The following is an 18613-nucleotide window of genomic DNA, read 5'->3' as shown; positions in this document are numbered from 1 at the left end:
CAGTAATGCTATAAAAATGTTATTTGGATCTGTTCTGTACATTCGAGACATGCCCTCAACAGGCAAAATAAGCAGGTGTTGATAATTTGGCATTATCCAACTGAGCCTATGAGTATGAACATCAACAAGGTGTGGGGTTTTAAAGCAGTAGGAGCTGTGTGTATAGTCCTTAATTGTGTGTGATATTTTTGGATGCCTTCTTTCTGCAAATTGATAAACTAGGATGTGCTTTAGAATGAAGCTTTACTGCTTTGGATTCTTATGGAACTTTTCCTATGAGTGTATTATGCTGATCTTTGAGTATTAGTTACTCAGGAGCTGTTACTCACTGGAGAGTTGGCTTCTGCTCCCAAAATTATAGTTGATGATCCAGTAGAATGCTCCTTCCTGCCAGAGATTAGGACTCAGGTTCTGCATTGCAATGGGTGTGTACTGATGACACTTCTTTTCATTCTACACTGAAAAACCTAGCTATGGTATGTGATACATCAGAGACACTTTAATAGTGCTGCAGAACAAGTGCTGAGCTTGCAAACCCTGTGAATTGTTTGATATTTACTGAGATAGTGGATTTTAGATTTATGGGGTGGGGAATGTTTGATTTGTTGGTTTTGTTTCCCAGGCTGAACAGGTCCCAGAATGATGTAACTTTCAGTCCATAAACTGGTCAGTAAAACAGAGAAACCATTTTCAGCTTGGAAAACTGACTTTTTAACCTGCAGTATCAATGTATTTGCATTGTACCTGGGCCTTAGTATCTGCCTCCATTCTGTTCTGGATCTTACCTGCTACACAGCTGCTGCTCAAGAGAACACTGAAAAGACCCCATTGAAAGGAGCAAGCTATGCTTATGGGACCTAAAAGGTGGATTGCAGGACTCTGACAAAATACCTTACTGCAATTTGTAAAATTAAATGTGGCTTTTTTGCATCATGGCGTGTGCCCATTTCCTAAAATTGGTTTTATTCTTTCCTTTTAGTGAGAGCTTAGCAGATGCTTTACATGCAGAGCTTCTTTTTCCCAAGGAGAAGAGAATGGCTTTATGCCAGGTGCCTTTCCCCTTCTCCTGACAGTTCTGTACTTCAACACACAAACATAACACAATCCAGAGCAAAGTACTTTCCCAAATCTTCTGTGTCATAGCTATAGTCTCCTAAGATCCTACTCCCTGTTTCTGCTCTGGGATCTGTCTTCCTACAGCTCCTTCTGGTCTTTACAGAAAGTAAGTGATCTCTTCCCTAGTAAGTTCATGGTGCTAACACAGTTCGAGTTGCCTGCCCATTAAAAGGGCAGGACCTCTCCTGAAAGCTTTTTAATGCAAATGACAATAATTGTTGTTACAATAAAGGTAATTTCTGTGTGTCTCAGGTTGTTGTGTCGGGATTCAGGAGGTGAAACCGAATCCATGCTTCTCAATGAAACGGTACCACAATGGGTAATTGACATCACTGTGGATGTAAGTTTTGGGTGCCTAAGTTTGGCCTTTTTTTAGTTTTTTAGGATGTACTACAATTAACTTTGCAGTATCTGAAATGACATTTTAAATTTTTGCACTGTTTGTATTTAAAATAAGTGGTTTCAAGGTCTGTAATCAAGACCTTTCAAGATGCACCGTTTTTTGATGTGTCCAGTTAAGGTATTTTTGCTCCATTTCTTTTGACACACTGTCTTAGATAAAGAATTCAAAGTCCTGTGCGTAATTGGTATCCTTTTCAAGTGAGGAACAGAGAATACACTTCATATTGCTGCTGTCTTTTGATACTAATTGCCTTTGAAATAAATGATAATTTATATTCAAAAGCTAGATGATCTGTGCATCATCTAAATTGAAGTGTCTCAGGAGTATGAGTAATTTGGCTGTGGTGGGGATGTTGATTAAGAATCTCTCATGGGTTTTGATAATTAGGAGCTGAATATACTTCACATAGCAGCTGCTGCAAATAGGAGCTGATAACAGTTCATCCTAAATTAACATTTCTGAAACTTGTTTCCTTCTAGAAAAATATGCCCAAGTTCAATAAGATTCCCTTCTACCTCCAACCTCATTCATCGTCAGGGGCAAAAACTCTAAAAAAGTAAGTAATGCAAATATGACTATCAATATTGAATATCAAAATTGTAGAAAAAAACCTGCAAGCTCAGGGAAAAAAACCACCAAACCAATTCACTGATTTCCCAGAGAATTGTTTTGTGCTTGAATTTCTAGAAGTTCTTAGTCATTTAACAGCATTGCTCTAAAGCACTAAGTTATATCAGAATATTTGAGAGAACTGTAGATTTGTTTCGGGTTCAACAGACAGTTGTTCAAGTTTATGCTAAGAAATGTCTTAAGAACTAACTACTGAAATGAGTATGTTTTTTGTGGTATTTAATCAGAAAACAGATGAATTTATAGATGGTTACTCTGTTCAGAACCACAGCTTTGTTTCCTGTTGCTAACAGATGAATAACTGCTTTTTGAAAGGAAAAGGGACAAAAGCTGACAGTAGGGAATGCTAACTAGTACTACCAGTCACATGAGCTGGAACTGGGAGCTGTGTAGGTTAGAAATCAATGCAGATTTTTATCTGGTCTTTTGAATATCTTAACCACTTTTCTGAGTTTTTTGCTGTGTGACTCTGGATAAATTGCTGTTATGATCATGGTATTCTGGATGATCTTGATAATTACTATTAGACAATATAAAGATCTGTGTAGTTGCATAGCTTGCTACACTAAGGTATTATGAAGGTAAGAAGTAGAGTTTCTCAAGTTTTTTCCTGACAAACTTCTCTAACTCCTATAGAGACCGACTGTCAGCCAGTGACATGCTTCAGGTGAGAAAAGTGATGGAACACGTGTATGAGAAAATCATCAACTTGGATAACGAGTCTCAGACAACGAGCTCCTCCAACAATGAGAAAGCAGGAGAACAAGAAAAGGAGGAGGACATTGCTGTGCTAGCAGAGGAGAAGATTGAACTTCTGTGCCAGGACCAGGTGAGTTCCCTGTGATCAAAACCAAGGGGTGGCAGTGAATTGGTTGTGAATTTTTGAATACTGAATTTAAAAAATGCTATAGAATTACTTAGTTTTAAAGGTAACAGATAATGTTTTGACATCATGTTAACTTAGTGCTGACACGAGTTTCAGACAGTTGCATATAGGCAGGTGAAAGATTTTCCATAGTAAACCTGTTTAATTTGGTCTGACTTGTGACTTTTACAGGATTACTTACTCATATTCACAAATGAACTTATTACAATTGCATGGAGTTGTATTTTTAGTGTTTCTGGAATGGTTTGAATTCTGCATTTTTAGCAGTTTTTAAAATTGGTCCAAAACCACTAATTGCCTAATAAGTGCATGAAGATGAAGTACTGAGGAGGTGGTTGTAGTCTGAAGTTAGATGTTACACTGCTAAAATCTCTCAGTAATGCATCGGGTTCAGTTGCTAATTGAAGAATCTGAGCCTTTGCATGGTTCATCTTGGTATCAGTTCACCCCTAGGACTGTGAAAACTGGAGTGTTTGGTTTGGGTGTTTTTAGAATTTCTGCAAGTGTAGCAGACCTGTGGAGTAAAAGATGACTGTTTGCTGTGCAGGTTTTGGACCCCAACATGGACCTTCGAACTGTAAAGCACTTCATCTGGAAGAGTGGTGGGGACCTGACACTTCACTACCGCCAGAAATCAACGTGAGGGCAGCGCAGACCCAGAGGGGTCATTATTTACTTGACCATACTGTGCTGGTTCCAAGAGTAGTTCTAGAGAAACCCACTGAACCCCTAAGGTAGATGAGACTTCTAATGCCTCAGTATGGACGGGAAGTAAACATTTAATTGAAGTGACTAATAGACCTGTAATATAGAGGAAAAAAAAATCTATATGACTTAAACTAAAGTCTGTCCTAGTCTCAGTCAATGAGATGGGAGGTCCCTGAGTGGTTCGTGTTGTGTGAGGTGTACAGAGAGTGGATGATAACCCAGTGCAGACTTTTGCTTCTTCCTTTTTGTTTTTGGTTTTTTTCCAGAACATAATCCCCTCATCTTGCTCATGCTCGGTATCAAACTGATTTGTCCATATTAGTCACTGTTCACAATGTAATTAAGAACTGCACACAAGGTATTTTTAATACATTCCATTCATAAAGTTCCAGCAATGATTCCTCATGGGTTACTTAAGCATTTCTACCACTAAAAGAAATTTGGGAAAGAAAACACCAGAAAATAGGTATTGCATACTTGAATGAATGGGCCCATTTAATTGCAAGCCAAGGGTTAACATGAGAGTTGTTTTAATTGCTTTAGAGAGCTGTTGACATGCAAATAAGAACACTAGAAAAATATCAGAGCAGGGTGAGTCCAGTGATGCTGTGCATCATAATAGAGTGAACGTGCTTTGCAGCAACTTAGATATTTTTTTCTAAATATATATAACTACTGCCTGCACTGTCCTAGGTGTTCTAAAGACACACTAGTCTAATTTTTAGTAACTGTGCTCCAAAAGTATGTGACATTTTGTTAAAACTTCAAACCATTCTGAATATAACTTCAGATGTTTAATGTTAAACTTTAGAAACTTCTCAGCAGATTTCATATTCATGAGATAAAAATACTGATTCTTCTTTTCCAAGGTTTTATATGCAGTTGTTCTTTTGTTAGAGACTTAGGCAGATCTTGTTTTCACTGCTGTTTCTAAAAATCTGTGACTGTCATAGGCTCATGGTAATCTTTTATAGAAGTTTAACTTATTGGGGGGAGGGAGGGTAAGGGCCTTTCAGCTTTTTGTGAGAAAATGTGGGGATATCCCAGAAAACCATTTGTAGCCAGAGCAAATTACAAATCCTCTTAGAGAAATGGTGTAGAAATGACTCTTGTCTGAAGCAGAAGCACAAGTGCCTTCAAGGGGCAGTATATTATTGGAGTTTCTTCAGGAGACACATGCTCTTGCCCTTCCTGTATCTTGTGATCAAGATTTAGGTTGAGGCCTAAGGGAAGTCCCAATAAATTATATTACTGGGATTGTATTGGTCAGACAAAAAGTAAAATATTTTTCATCATGTTTTATTTGAAAAAATAGTCAAAATATAGTCAAATAGTCAAAGTAGTCATTCCCTTCTGCACTTTTAACCCAGCAAAACAAGCTCCTTGCTTAGACAAAACCATGGTTCAGAATTAAGCTAGCATGTCTTTTCCCCTGTCTTTTGAGAGTCAGTTTCAGTTCTTTATCCCCATTTCTGTGTATGCTTAGTTTGACACACTTGTGCTTTAACTGCACATTTTTAGTGCTATTTGTGAATTAAATGGTTAAACAGAACTGTAACTTTTATTGGTAAATTGTCCTGACTTGTATTTATTAATAGCAAGGGTCTTTGTCTGTTCCAGTAGGCACAGTTTGGGTTATGTTTTGTTTCCTGGTTGTCTTCCTGTCCTATTGTATACATTGGAGTTGCTCACAGTAATTTTTTGTTTGAAATCAGCCAAGGTTGTAATTTTCCTTCTGCTTTTTCTTTCTAACCATCCCAAAACACAGTAACAGGAAAGTTTTTAATGGAAGAGTCTGCAATGCCAGAAGGGTAAATGATGTTTCACAGTTGTATAGAATAAAAGGCTTTAGTTAAAATGTTTTCAAGTTGTTTTGTGTACTAGATCAATTGTGCAATTTTGGAGCTTGGATGGTTGCTGTTGAATGTAACAAAGGGCTTCAAGTGTTTTGAAGCCTCAAGTAATGCAATAGCTGAAGAAATGGCAGTGCCTTAGCAGAATCCTGTGAAGATAATCTTGTAATGGGGTTGGATATAAGAATTTCTGAGGTGAGCAGACTTTCAGGTGTGAGCTCTGAGTCCTGTTGAGGGGAGACTATCACACAGGCATTGCTGCTTTTGTACATTTGAAGGTATTTTGTGCTAACCAGTGACTTGTGTCAGTTGCTGCTGAGCTGTCTGGCTGTGAAAAGGTCGTAAGAGGTACATGGGAAACCAGGCTGGGTTTCCTGATGCTGAAAATGCCAGAGCAGAATGCTCAGAGCTTTTTCTGTGGGAATTGTCAACTGAGCTGCTCTCTGAGGACACAATTTAGTGCCCAAATGTGCTCCTAGAGATTCCCAGCTCTGACTTAGATGGAGTATAAAGTGAGAGAAGGGTTTTCTTGCTACTACCTTTTAAATTCTGTCACCTTTTCTGGGGTTGTACTGTCTGTAAGAGTCCTGAAGGCAGGTGGAGGGCATTCAATTAATGAGGGGCACAGCTCCTGGGACAGTTTCAGTTTACCAGAATCATAGGAAAGGCTGAGGATTTGTAGAAGTTATTTAATTTCCAAGTTCATAATGGGAAGGAGTTGTGAATCTAGTATTTAGTAATGCAGCCTGTCTCCCAGAAAAGCATTTAAATTGTGTATGACAGGTGATTTTTTATTCTCTTTGCATGGGGTGGGGCTGAGAACAGGAGAGCTCGGCTCAGTACTTGTAGCTGAACTGCAAGTATCATTTTAGGATGAGAAGAACTGCTTGAAGGATTTAGCAGTAACTTTAAGAAACACTGACAAAATATTCAAAATAAGCCCTAGGCAGAGAGGTTGTGGACTCCCCATCCCTGGAAGTGTTCAAGGCCAGGCTGGATGGGGCTCTGAGCAACCTGCTCCAGTGGAAAGTGTCCCTGCCCATGGCAGGGGGTTGGGACTGGATGAGCTTTATTGTAGAATCATAAATGGTTTGGGTTGGAAGGGACCTTAATGTAGGTCTACCTCTTGGTCTTGGGATTTATTAGTTGGATTGTCCAAGTATTCCCCAGGAGAGGGGCAGCCAGGGACTGGCAGGGCATTTACTGGTATAGAGACATTACACCAAGGTATTATTTTTCCTTTTACAGAGGTCCTGTTTGTTTCTAACTTTAACTTTATCCCTAGAAATGTATTTAACTGGACATTCAGAATCAATCTTTAAGCACATGATCTTACACTGTGGATATGCTGCTGACTCCTGAACAGAGCCAGGTAGAGTCACCTCCCAGCTGTTGGGAGCACACGCACACTTAAATATCAAGAAAGTGGTTGACTGAAATAGCTTCCTGTACTATGGTGGAGGTTTTCCTGTACAGAGCTGTGCAAACCCCATGCAGAGCAGAGGTGCTGATTAGAGACTGGGTGGGACATGCCTGATCTCGCTCAAAGATGCCATGACACACTATTCTAACCATCTTTTTCAGGGCATTCTGAATGCTTAGTTACATACTGCAGCTTAGAAATATAACTTAAAGCAGTTGAAATTCTGTTACAGCAGAAGCAATGCCACTTAGTGTTTGCTTAAGGCAAAAGCCAAGAAGGAGGTTGTGTGGGCAGCAGTGGCAGTGCCCAGGAAATGGAACATATTTACACAGTCAAATCAATGCAGTGAGTAACCTGTAGCTGCTTTCTTTAAAGAGCCTATTCTTGTGTAGCTGCTTGGAGGTGAAAATGCTTGCCCAGTTTTGGGGAAAGATGGAGAGTGCATGTGGAAGTACACAAGCCCACCAGTATGTGAGTGGTGTGATCTCTGCTCAGCATTGCAGAGATCCATTTTCCTGCAGCATTTCTGAGTTACAGCTCAGAGAAGTTCAGCCAAGAGTGACAGCATGGATGAGCAGCCTCTGCACAGAGCGTAGAGCAGTACAGCAGGAGGTTCAGTAGATTGTCAAGCCTGCTGTGAAAGTTTAAGAGGGAAAATTAAGTCATCACTGCCTGAATTTGGTGTTTTAATAGTTCTTACCAGTAGGTGTTCAACTTAAAGACAATAAATACATCCTTTTACTCATTTAAGTTCAGCCAGAATTATTTCAGCATCCAAATTGCTGTTAATAATGAGATTTGCATGTTTATCTCTAGGCTGGTTATTTCCTCATCACAATCTTGGGGGTTTACAATCATTCCTAGTACAGGGTTATGCTGTATGCAAAGTTCCCATGGATCAAGTTAGCCTCACTTGGGGCAGGGCTTGGCCAGGTTTCTGTGGCCCTTGTTGAGCAGAGGTTTGATTACCCGGGTGGGAGGAGGTTCTGTGGCTCCAAAGGCCCCTCCTGGCTCAGCCCCATCAGCCCTGGGTGCTGTGGCACTGGCAGGAGTACAGCTCAGCAGAGATGGGCTTTGCTTAATCCTCACTCTAATACTTGAGCTGCTGGGAGCCTCTGTGGATTTAACGTCTGCCAGACCCGTGTCCTCAGGCTCAGCTGTTAATTTGAGGGAGCAGCTCAGGTCTGGAAGCTCATCCTGTTGTGTCTGGCCATACAAAGCACCCTGGTGCTATAATGTCCAAGGTGACCTCCCCCTCCCTTTGTTTTACCCTTCTGCTGGTGTCCAGATACTCCTCCTTATCTCTGTGGAAGAGCTGCTGCTGTCGGGTTTAGGGATGCCCTCAAAGTTTAGAGAGTGAGAAAGGTCACATCCAGCTCCTGTTTACCTGGAAACAGATGTTTGGGACAGCACTGGGCTGAGTGGCTGTTTGGTTTTGGCTCTGAATCCAGCCACCCTCAGGTGCTTCTCCTCCTTCTTTTAGGTTTTGAAACTAAAATTCCCATCACTCACAAGAGTGGGCTTTCTGGGCTGCAGCTGTGAGGGAGTATCCAAATGGGCAAGAGAAAAGAAATTTGACCAGGAGGTCTAACTCTTCACCTCATTTAGCATTTGAATGATCAGGTTTCAGGTTTGGAGAACGAAACATCCTCCTGCTCAAGGTTTAACTCCTTGGTTTTCCAAACCCCTTCCCAGAGCCAGTTAACACACAGAGGCTGTGCACAGACTGAAGTAAGTTTAAGCCATTTATTATGGTGACATTTGAAATCTAGCATGAGTTTTGACATTCCCTGCTCTTAGATTTCTAACGGCTGTTTGGAGTACAGAGTCACTTACATGAGCTATTACCCTCTCATAGCCATTTTTGAGAAAGGTGTAAGACTAGAAACAGTCCTAAATAAACAACATGAATAAAAAACCACCTAGGTGTCTTCAGGCATCAGGCTCCAAGATCAAACAAACCTAGGATTAGTTTAAATTACATTTAATTTTAGTGTTTGGCTGTTCATCCTTTAACAGTCAGCTGGGGGAACAAAAGAGGAAATTTATTTTAGCAATACAGGAAATAAAATTGGGTCACAATTAACAGACCCTTTAGCAGACTAGAATCCACTGTCAATTCTACTGCCTTTAGTTAGAGCTTAATACATTCTCTGAAGCAACAGGTACTTTGACAATCCTGTTCAGAACTACTGTACTTGCAGTATTTCAGACTAACAACAGATCAAGGACACATTTTTTTGTCAGGGTGGACTGATCTGAGGCCCTCGTGTGCTGTAACTTTGCTTGCACCCTTTGGCTGAAGCTGAGCTGTCACAGGCAAATCTGGGGGATCTGGAGTCCCATCCCTGCATCGGTACCAGATTTCAGGCCAGGCAGCTGTCACTGATCTGCACAGTGCAGAAACAGAGCAGGAGCCACAGCAGGGAAAAGGCAATCAGGCACTATTGTGCTAAACGCCCCCCAGCCTTGTACCCCCATCTCTTAATTTACTACAGATTTTCACCACAGTAGCTGAATTACTCCCTATCATCAGCTTTGAAGTTCCATGCTAAATCACTGCCCTGAAGGTTATAAAACCACCCATGTCTTCCATTGTTCATGTTTGCCGTTACATTCAGAAGCGATTTGGAGACAAGTGCAAACAAAAAAAGCTGCAACAGCCAATTTCTGATGCTGCACAACAGTCCCATGTCTTAAACTTACAGCGATTTGTATAAAAATAGTCATGAGTAAATAGAAAAGCACAAGCAAAGGAAAGCTATTTCTCAGTCACTACAACAGCCAAGACGTTCAATCTTCACCAAGAAGGTTCATCACCCCTACGTTAAAATCATCTTCAATTTGTTTCAAGTAACCATCATCATTCCCTCCCCCCTCATTGTTTATTTAACTGCAAGGCCACCACCCCAGTCCACTTCAAGAGCAGTGAATGACAGGACCCACCACCATGGCTTTGTCCCATTTGGGGCTGCAACTTCCAACCCCTGCTGGAATAGGTGTGGAGGAGGTACACGAGTAACTGTTACACAGAAGGGACTTAAACCAAGACAGTCTGCAGAGTAGTAAATAGGAATAAAAGTATCTTAGTGTTAAGAAATGCCTTGCAAGTCACAAGAACAGTCTAACCAAGGTGTACCATTAGAAAAGCTTTCTAACAAATCCAAACTATAATTTTTTTTTAATGCCATCAAACGACACTGATAAAAATCATCACTAAGTGTCACTGTTTAGGCACAGTGCCTTCGTAAATACATTCAGGAGCACTTGTAGGCAAATGTGAATTCCAGAACTTGATGTTCTGCCAGCGTCCACCTTGTTTCTGCATCAATTTTTCCCTTGAGCTGGTAACTTTGGACAGCATTCAAAATTCTGAACGTAGATCCATTAAACAGTGATTGGAAAAGACAACAGGATATGTACTTCATGTGATTTCTTTTCTAGTATTGTCTACACTAACAAAATAGACTAACTGTAATTCTTTCAAGATCAGAAAAATATTCCAAGCTGTAGCAGTGCAGCATTCAGCAGTCTGTAAACAGCAGCAGGGTCCATTTCACGCGGGATCTTGCGCAGCTGCTTCTGCTTTCTGCTCACTTGCTGCTTCATCCTCTGGTGTCTCTGGAGCAGTGGTTAATGAGCTCTCAGTGCTGTTCACAAGCAGCTTGGATTCCTGGTTATCAGCATCAGTTCCTAGTGTTGCTTTTGAAGAAATGTCATGAGGAAGATCAAGAGAAGGTAAAGATGGAATTGAAGGCAGGAGGTCATCCAGTGTGGGCTGCTTCCCTGATCCTTCAGGATATGGGGTTACACCTTCGATGTCCAATGTTGATGCATTTTCTGGGAAATGGAGATAAGTTTGTAAAAAAAAAGTTATCAGGCTAACAGACAGTGCCTCTGGTTACCCTACATCTAGAAAAATCAGCATGATTGAGACTCCTCCTACAGGACATGAACAGATTCACAACTGTCAAACGCCTGGGCTGTTCACTCAGCTCTCCCCAAATCCAGAAAATCTGATGCTGCACAGAGGTTTTAAAAGAACACAAACCATTTGCTCTGCTGTGTTCTTGCCCCTTTTGTTATTTTGTGTTGCAACTTTACAGTCATCCCACCTTTTAGAAGGGAAATGTGTACATCACGTGAAAGTATTTTTTACTTTTTTTAAATAGAAGAGTGTATTGGGTTTGCAGGGCCAGGCTTTGGTAGTGGGGGGCTCCAGGGGTGGCTCCAGTGAGGAGCTGCCAGAAGCTTCCCGTGGAGCCAAGGCCAGAGAGCTTCATGGCTGAACCCATCAGTGTCTGTGGCAGCACCTCTGGGATAATGTAGTTAAGAAGGGGGGGAAATGGGACTGCAAAACAGCAGCCAGAGGGAGGAATGAGAATATGCAAGAGGAAAAACTCTGCATAGCCCACAGTCAGTGCAGAAGGAGGGGCAGGAGGCACCCCAGGCATCAGAGCAGATTCCCCTACAGCCCAGGGAGAGGCAGCTGTGCCCCTGCAGCCCAGGGGGGAGCCCGTGCTGGAGCAGGGAGAAGGGGGGGAAATGGGACTGCAAAACAGCAGCCAGAGGGAGGAATGAGAATATGCAAGAGGAAAAACTCTGCATAGCCCACAGTCAGTGCAGAAGGAGGGGCAGGAAGCACCCCAGGCATCAGAGCAGATTCCCCTACAGCCCAGGGAGAGGCAGCTGTGCCCCTGCAGCCCAGGGGGGAGCCCATGCTGGAGCAGGGGATGCCCAAAGGAGGCTGTGACCTCATGGGAAGCCTGTTCTGGAGCAGGCTCCTGGCAGGACCTGTGGCCTCATGTGGGACCCAGTCTGTTCCTGAAGGACTGAGCTGGTGGAAGGCACCCGTGCTGGAGCAGGGGGAGAGTGTGAGGAGTGCCCGTCCTTAGGAGGAGGGAACAGCAGAGATGTGGGATGAGCTGACTGCAGCCCCCATTCCCAATACCCCTGCGCCTCTGCCAGGAGGAGATGGAAAACTTTGAGTAAAGCGGAGCCTGGGAAGAAGGGAAGGGGTGGGGCAGAAGGTGTTTTTAAGATTTCAGACTATTTCTCATTATCCTGCTCTAGTTTGAATGGTAAGAAATTAAATTTCCCCAAGTTGAGTTTGTTCTGCCTGTGACAATAACTGGTGAGGGATCTCTTCCTGCCCTTATCTTGACCCATGAGCCTTTGCTGGATTTTCTCTTCCCTGCCCAGCTGAGGAGGGGAGTGACAGATTGACTTGCAGAGCATCTGGTGTCCAGCCAGGGTCAGCCCACTATAAAAAGGCACTATTGAGATGACTGCAATTTTGTTTTCCTTTGACAACTGTGAATTTACACTGATTTTAGAAATACCTGCTTTTAGGGTCAGTTTAACCTGGATCAATCAGCATTTTCATTTAAAGAGTCCCACATTCTATAAACTTAAGGAAAAGCGCATTAGATTTTTCCACTTCTAAACCTGATTTCTGCTACTTTTTCCATCTCACTTTTGCCATTCTTTCTGATTTTTATTAAAATTTGCCTATTTCCAAGAAGTGGGATGATGTTAAGCAAGCATGAGTTGGTGCCATTCCAGAAATAAGATCTAAAGGAAATCTTGAGTGCACTTACCAAAATAAGCAGAGGCTTCACTATTTGACATTAATGTTTCAGGGCCTACAGAAGCAGCTGCTGCTGGCACATTGAAGGAGGCAGATGGTGACAGGCTGGACACTTCTGTTAAGCTTGTGAGCTCAGAAACTGAAATTCCAGACATATCTAGAAATCCTGGAAGAGAAAGCAAATGTCAGTTAGATACAACCCAAAATTCTAGATTCAAAAGGACATGTAATATCCAGACTGAAGTCAGTGAAGTCCCCTTCCCACTAAATGCAAATAAATTTAATTTATGTGGTACCCAAATTCTCCAGCTCTGAAATCCAGGGAAGTCAAAAACTTCAAGGAAAACTACCACTAAGTGCTCACAGTTCTGAATTTAAATCTCCAGCTCGTTTAAGACCGTATTAGTTTCTTTAGATGTCCTCTAAAGAATTCGTGAAAAAAGCACCTAAGAAAACATACCTGGATCCATAACTCTCTGGAGAGGGGGAGGAGGAGAAAGGGAACTTTCTGGTGAATAACCACTTATTTCTTGATCTGTGGCATGATCCAAGTTCATAACTGTTTCAGAGCTGTCATTCTGAGAGGTAGCTGCCAATAATGGAGTCTGGAATAAGATAGTAAGAAGGAAAAACATCTTTTTACATCAGAAGTTTCACCTGAAGCCAACCTTCCCAAGAAAGCATCCTGCCTGTCTCCATATAAACCAGTTCAGAGAGAAGCTGTGATGCTGAAAGTCAAACACCAATTAGGACATGTTCCAGTTCAGCCCTTTAAAGCCAGTCTGTTCTCAGAACTTGGTTCTTGGAGGTGCATCTTTCTCCTAGAGAGGTAGGTGTTCCAACATGATCCTCATTGACTGGCACAGCTGTAGGATGCAAGACTTGAAAATAGGGAGAGAATATCTGGCAAAAGCTTTCATCAGCCACCACTGGTGATCTGGTACCTGCTCAGCAGCATCAGCTCTCATTTTCCCTTTACCCAACTCCATTTCATTCAAGCAAAATTGAATGCTGTATTAAAATACACTCTTACCGATGTCCCAAAAAGCAGAAAATTTTGAAACTCTAGAGAACATGGCAGAGATAGGAATTTACTTCTTTCCTACCTCTGTGTAACCATTAGTGGATGGCACAGGAGTTCCAGCTTCTGGCGAGGGTGAAGGTGATTTGCTTTCTGGCTTTTTCTTTGATGTTATGGACTGTGTTGGAATTCTGTGCAAATAGCCATATCCAATACCACATCCTAAACTGTACAAGAGAAGTAAAATGACATAAAAAAGGTGCTCTTAACAAAGCTAATATTTTTAATTTTGACTCTTTTAAAGAAGAAGAGTTTGAGTCTTTTATCTATAGCAGGAAATACCTACCTGCAAGAATTTCCACTTAGAGCACTGAAGGAACACTCTGCCATCAACTTTTAGACATGCACAGCTTAGCTTTCAGTGAATTATTTTATATCTTTACAAAATATTTAACCTGACCTGATGTGGGTTTTGTTCTTGCTTTAGCTAAATATTTTGACTATGAGAATGCAGATAATGAATCTGCTAATGGGGAACTCAACATAGGGGTTTTGCCATTTGATTCAACTCGAAAAGGATTAGATCCAGAATGTGCCCAATTCCTAGTTCTAAGCTAATTTTTTTTACGGAAAGATTAACAGTTTTATGTGACAAGTGTGAGGAAACAAGGCTTAAATCAGAAACACCAATAATTGATAGCAGTAATACTCTTAACAGGAGCTTATTTACAGCAAGTGTGTAACCTGTCATCGACAGAGATCAGTACCTTCCTTCTCCACCCCAAGCTCCATTGGGAGTCACAACTACCTCTCGGATGGAATCTGCTTCAGTGTTATAAACCATCAGCTTCAGCGGCTTCCCCTCATGGGATTCAATCAGGGAAAAGAAATCCTCTGACTATGAAAAAAATAAAAGAAAGTATTAGTTAATAAACCCAAATGTGCAAGTCAACATTTTACATAGTTATTTACTCAATGTGAGATATTAAACACCCAGAGACAGAAAAATCACCAATGTAGTTTGATCTTTAGTGGCAACTTCTTTTTATTGTCACACTAAAAAGAAAGATAATGTTTACCTTAACAATAAAGCTTCTGTCATAAAATCAACCTTCCAAAATCCCCCAACACCATCCCCATACATTTGATTAGATTTATAAAAAAACAAATCCTACAACATACACTTGGCAGGCACAAAGATAATCACTCCCCACTGGAAGGAACATGCACCCTACCTCCTGGAGAATCTGATCAGATCCAACAACGTAGTCAGTGTATGGCTGGAGACCAGCCAGAGCTGCAGGAGATGAAGGCTCAACGTCCTGTGAAAGAATGACACGAGTCATCTGCACCCACAGCAGGATAAACTACCAAGATCCAAAAGAAAAGCTAACTTCCAGAGCAAAGAAGGAAAGAACATTTTGTTAATGGGATAAAAAAGTTCTTGAATAGTCTACATCTGTGTGTGATATCCTGTAAAACATGCTGAGTAAGAAAGATGAGGATGCTACCAATTTAAAATAACATCCTCTGAAGATGTTGAGAAATTGCATCTACTTAAACAACCCGAAACATAAACATTCTTTCTTATTCAGTTCTACTCTGTCAGCTATTTTGTGATGCTTTTTGTAACATTAGTATTAATTTAATGAAGTTCAGCCAATACAGAGACACCAATCAGGCCGGAATCTTTTTGCTTTTGCCATTGATTCTTCAACATAAAACAAAAAAATCCTTCCCACCTACACTGTTTGGTCCAGTTGGGATGGAGTTATTTTTGTCACTGTCACTGGCAACACTAACACCACCCACTCCTACTCAAATAGCTCAGACAAACCTTCAGGACTGTGTTCCCTTCCTGTGTGTGACTGCAGCACTGTACTTTACATAACAGCTACTGCTAAACATCACAGTGTAAAACAAGGTTACATGAACAATAACGAGCCACCCAAGAACTTCTCCTCACCAGAACATGCCAGACGTGTTCATTGGCTCCCTGGAAGCTGCAGAACCTCACACTGGCTCCAAGGAGGCCTTGTCCTCCCCACATGTTACTGGGGATCACCTCCACCTCTCGTATTTTCATTGTTTTGATGTTATACACCTCCAGCTTCACTGCTTTCTCAGCATTTGCCTTCAGCAGGTCTTTCAACATATTGTTTTCCTTGTTCTGTAGAGCAGAGATATAGGACTAGCATTATTTCCAATTGCACCTGTAACATGTCACATCTGTGGCAGAATTTGAATACAAAGAACCAAAACCATCAGTGTTTAGGCTCTGTGGTTCACAAACACAGTTCCATTTTCTTTTACTAGAAAGCAGTTAGTTCTGTCAACACACGTCCCTTTCCATAAATACTTCCTATTATTCCATTTCATCACTGTCATTCCTGTCCTTCACAACTACTATTAAATAATACCAGCAGTATCAGATGCCAACTGTGTAGTCTAACCATGAGCAGCAACGTTTCACTTCATGTCTCTGAGCCCCATCCCTCTTCAACAGCCTTTCAAAGTCACTGCAAACTGACTGTGAAATAATATCTTTATTTCTGTCATGTTAGAAGATTAAATGATCTTCCCCCAAATCTGCCCTTACAATGACCACTTCCAAAAAAGGTATCTCCACTCATAAAACCAAGACAAACTTAATGAATTCAGCTGGTATGTGGTTAGGGTGGAGCATACCAGGCAAAGCTTTGAGCCTTTTAAATAAAGAAACAAAACCCCAACCAAAACAAAAAAAAACCCCATCAAACCAAAACTCAACTCTCCTCTCCTAACCCAACACACAGGAACTGTGTTCTTGGTCTCAAAAGTATGATTCTTTTTCATGTTTTATCAAATGTTGAAACAAGCTTGTTTAAACAAATGTTGAGCTCTGATTATTGACTCACCAGTTCAGTATTCACCTTGTGGTAGAAAATCTCTATGAATAAGCAATAAAAAACACTGTGCTGACCTGTTAAGAAGTTAAGGTGAGTAAAGGCATAAACAAAACCTTTTCCTCAAATTTGGATCTAGCCAAAGAGACTTTGAACACCTGCAAGTTTTACTCTACTTTTAACGTCCAATGTGAGAAGTTTCTCTACTTGTGACAGTTTTGGGTTTTACCTTTCATCGCTACCACGCCCACATTTCATGTAGGGTGGAAAAAAACAACACTGAAATCATTTGAGACTTACAAGCCTCGTGTGTCCTATGGCAATGATGAAATCAAAGAAAGGTTCCAGTCCTCCTTGTTGGGCTGGGGAGTTTTCTTGAACCTGCAGAACATACATTTTATCGTTATTCTACATTGATCTCCAGTTACGTAAGTGAAAGTGTTAATCTTTCCACTTGATTCAATATTTACTTTTGAGCTGAGCCAGAGATAAGGCACCAAATGACTGCCCTCAAGAAGCAGTCCATAATTAGGACCTCACTTTTATAAAGCTATGAACAACAGATGTCCAAATCAAGCTGTAAAAAGCAGGTTTTGAACTCCATATCAGACACAAATGTTGTGATTCAGAGTTCACAGCCTGGAATTATTAAATACTGAATGCTTTGGAGAAAGGCTTGGTTTTCAACGTGCTGCTTCAGGATTTTCTTCCTTGATTCTAACAACCTGAGCACAGTGAGAGTCCCCACTTGCATCAGAGCCATTTTTCCATGAACACAACTGACAGATGGGTTCCCACCTTTCGAGTCCATTGGAACAGGAACACTTACACAAGAGCACTACAAACACACGCCTGCTCACAAGTTCAGGTCAAGAAAACTGCCACCACTTACAAAAGATTCCTAAGAAATCAGAGTTGGGACATCTCAATTTCATTATAACCAAAGTTGTCGTAGGAGAGATGTCATAAATATAGACAATACTCATTAAAACACATTCATACCAGGAAAACCCCCACCAAAAGTTCACAGATTACATGAGAGTCCACCCACTTCAAGGTAAACCGACAAAGCAAGATGGTATTAGGGAATCACTGCAAACCTACTGACAGTTTGCTCTTAACTTCACTTTTTGTTAACTCAGCAGCCCTTAACCTTGGATATATTTGACTCCTGAGGGCTACCTCAGAATTTAAGCACAAAATTACAACCCATGCATCACCTAAAGGAAGTTCATTGATACATCTTATATTTGGTCTGGTGTTACCAAAATGCTAGATATGCAATTTTACTTTTTTTTAATAGATAAAGTTGTATTGGTGCTTTTGCTGGCAGAATTGTCTATAAAAGTTATATATTTAATAGCATAGCTACTTCAGCAAAACCTTCTAAAGCAAAAATAAGAATAAAAATCATGCTTTATTATTAAACAGTCAAGACTGAGCACCGTAACCACAGCTGGAGTAGAAGTATTAACTTTTATCACAACCCTGAACTGCATCAAAAACAAACAGGCAGCTTTATACTGATGCTGAGAAACACAAAATGCAGATGAAGTGGAAAGCAGCACGTGGCAGTAAAGCTCCCATTCTTATTCCAGGGAGGGAAAATAGCCACGAAAGAAACGATAACTCATGCAACAGCTGTTATCAGCAACAGCTCTGCCTATCCTTAAACTTCCAGCTACGCATTTACACCACTGTACGTGCAGGAAATCTGCTAAAGAGAGCAGTTAAAACAAACTTGCATCTACATCTGGGAGAGGCAGCCACGGAGGAAAACACCGCTGGAGCGGGAATTAACCCCCTAACAAGATGCTGTGAAGATCAACTAGGGAAAGGAAGGGAGCAGGGAGGGAAGAAAGGGAATAGGTAGAGAGAAGAACAGGGAGAGAAGGAGAAGAGCAGAAAGAGAGAACAGGGAGAGATGGAGGGGAGCAGAAAGAGAAGGGGCACCGGGAGGAGAGCAGGGAGAAAAGGAGGGGAGCAGGGAGGGAAGAAGGGCTGTTCTACTCTTAAACTACTTCCAGTTCCCCGAGAGCAGCCCTACAGGCTCCCCCGGGCTGTTCGGCACTCAAGTCCCGGCCTCGAGCCCGCTGCA

The 18613-nt window shown here is 41.4% G+C and overlaps 2 protein-coding genes across 2 annotated transcripts in view; one reads left to right on the top strand and one right to left on the bottom strand.

The window, feature by feature from the left end:
- WDR48 (WD repeat domain 48) overlaps nt 1–5605 on the top strand; it is a 19224-nt gene extending 13619 nt beyond the window's left edge. Inside the window, exons 15-18 of the mRNA XM_017746762.1 lie at nt 1369–1456; nt 1999–2075; nt 2786–2978; nt 3583–5605. Coding sequence (XP_017602251.1) covers nt 1369–1456; nt 1999–2075; nt 2786–2978; nt 3583–3678 — 454 coding nt within the window. The 3' untranslated portion in view covers nt 3679–5605. The remainder of the gene's footprint in view (nt 1–1368; nt 1457–1998; nt 2076–2785; nt 2979–3582) is intronic.
- A 3146-nt stretch (nt 5606–8751) lies between these two features.
- Nucleotides 8752–18365, bottom strand: GORASP1 (golgi reassembly stacking protein 1). Its single transcript, XM_008643125.2, has 8 exons — nt 16816–18365; nt 15597–15800; nt 14866–14952; nt 14398–14528; nt 13716–13857; nt 13070–13214; nt 12620–12775; nt 8752–10859 (listed from the first exon to the last, which is right to left on the bottom strand). The coding sequence occupies exons 1-8, from the start codon at nt 16909–16911 to the stop codon at nt 10576–10578; spliced, it is 1245 nt and encodes a 414-aa protein (XP_008641347.1). The 5' UTR covers nt 16912–18365; the 3' UTR covers nt 8752–10575.
- Nucleotides 18366–18613: the final 248 nt, after the last annotated feature.

This window comes from Corvus brachyrhynchos, unplaced genomic scaffold, assembly GCF_000691975.1.
Source record: "Corvus brachyrhynchos isolate BGI_N302 unplaced genomic scaffold, ASM69197v1 scaffold18, whole genome shotgun sequence".
In the NCBI taxonomy this organism is placed as follows: Eukaryota; Metazoa; Chordata; class Aves; order Passeriformes; family Corvidae; genus Corvus; species Corvus brachyrhynchos.
Note: the sequence above shows the minus strand (reverse complement) of the source record. Positions and strands in the feature narration are given on the sequence as shown.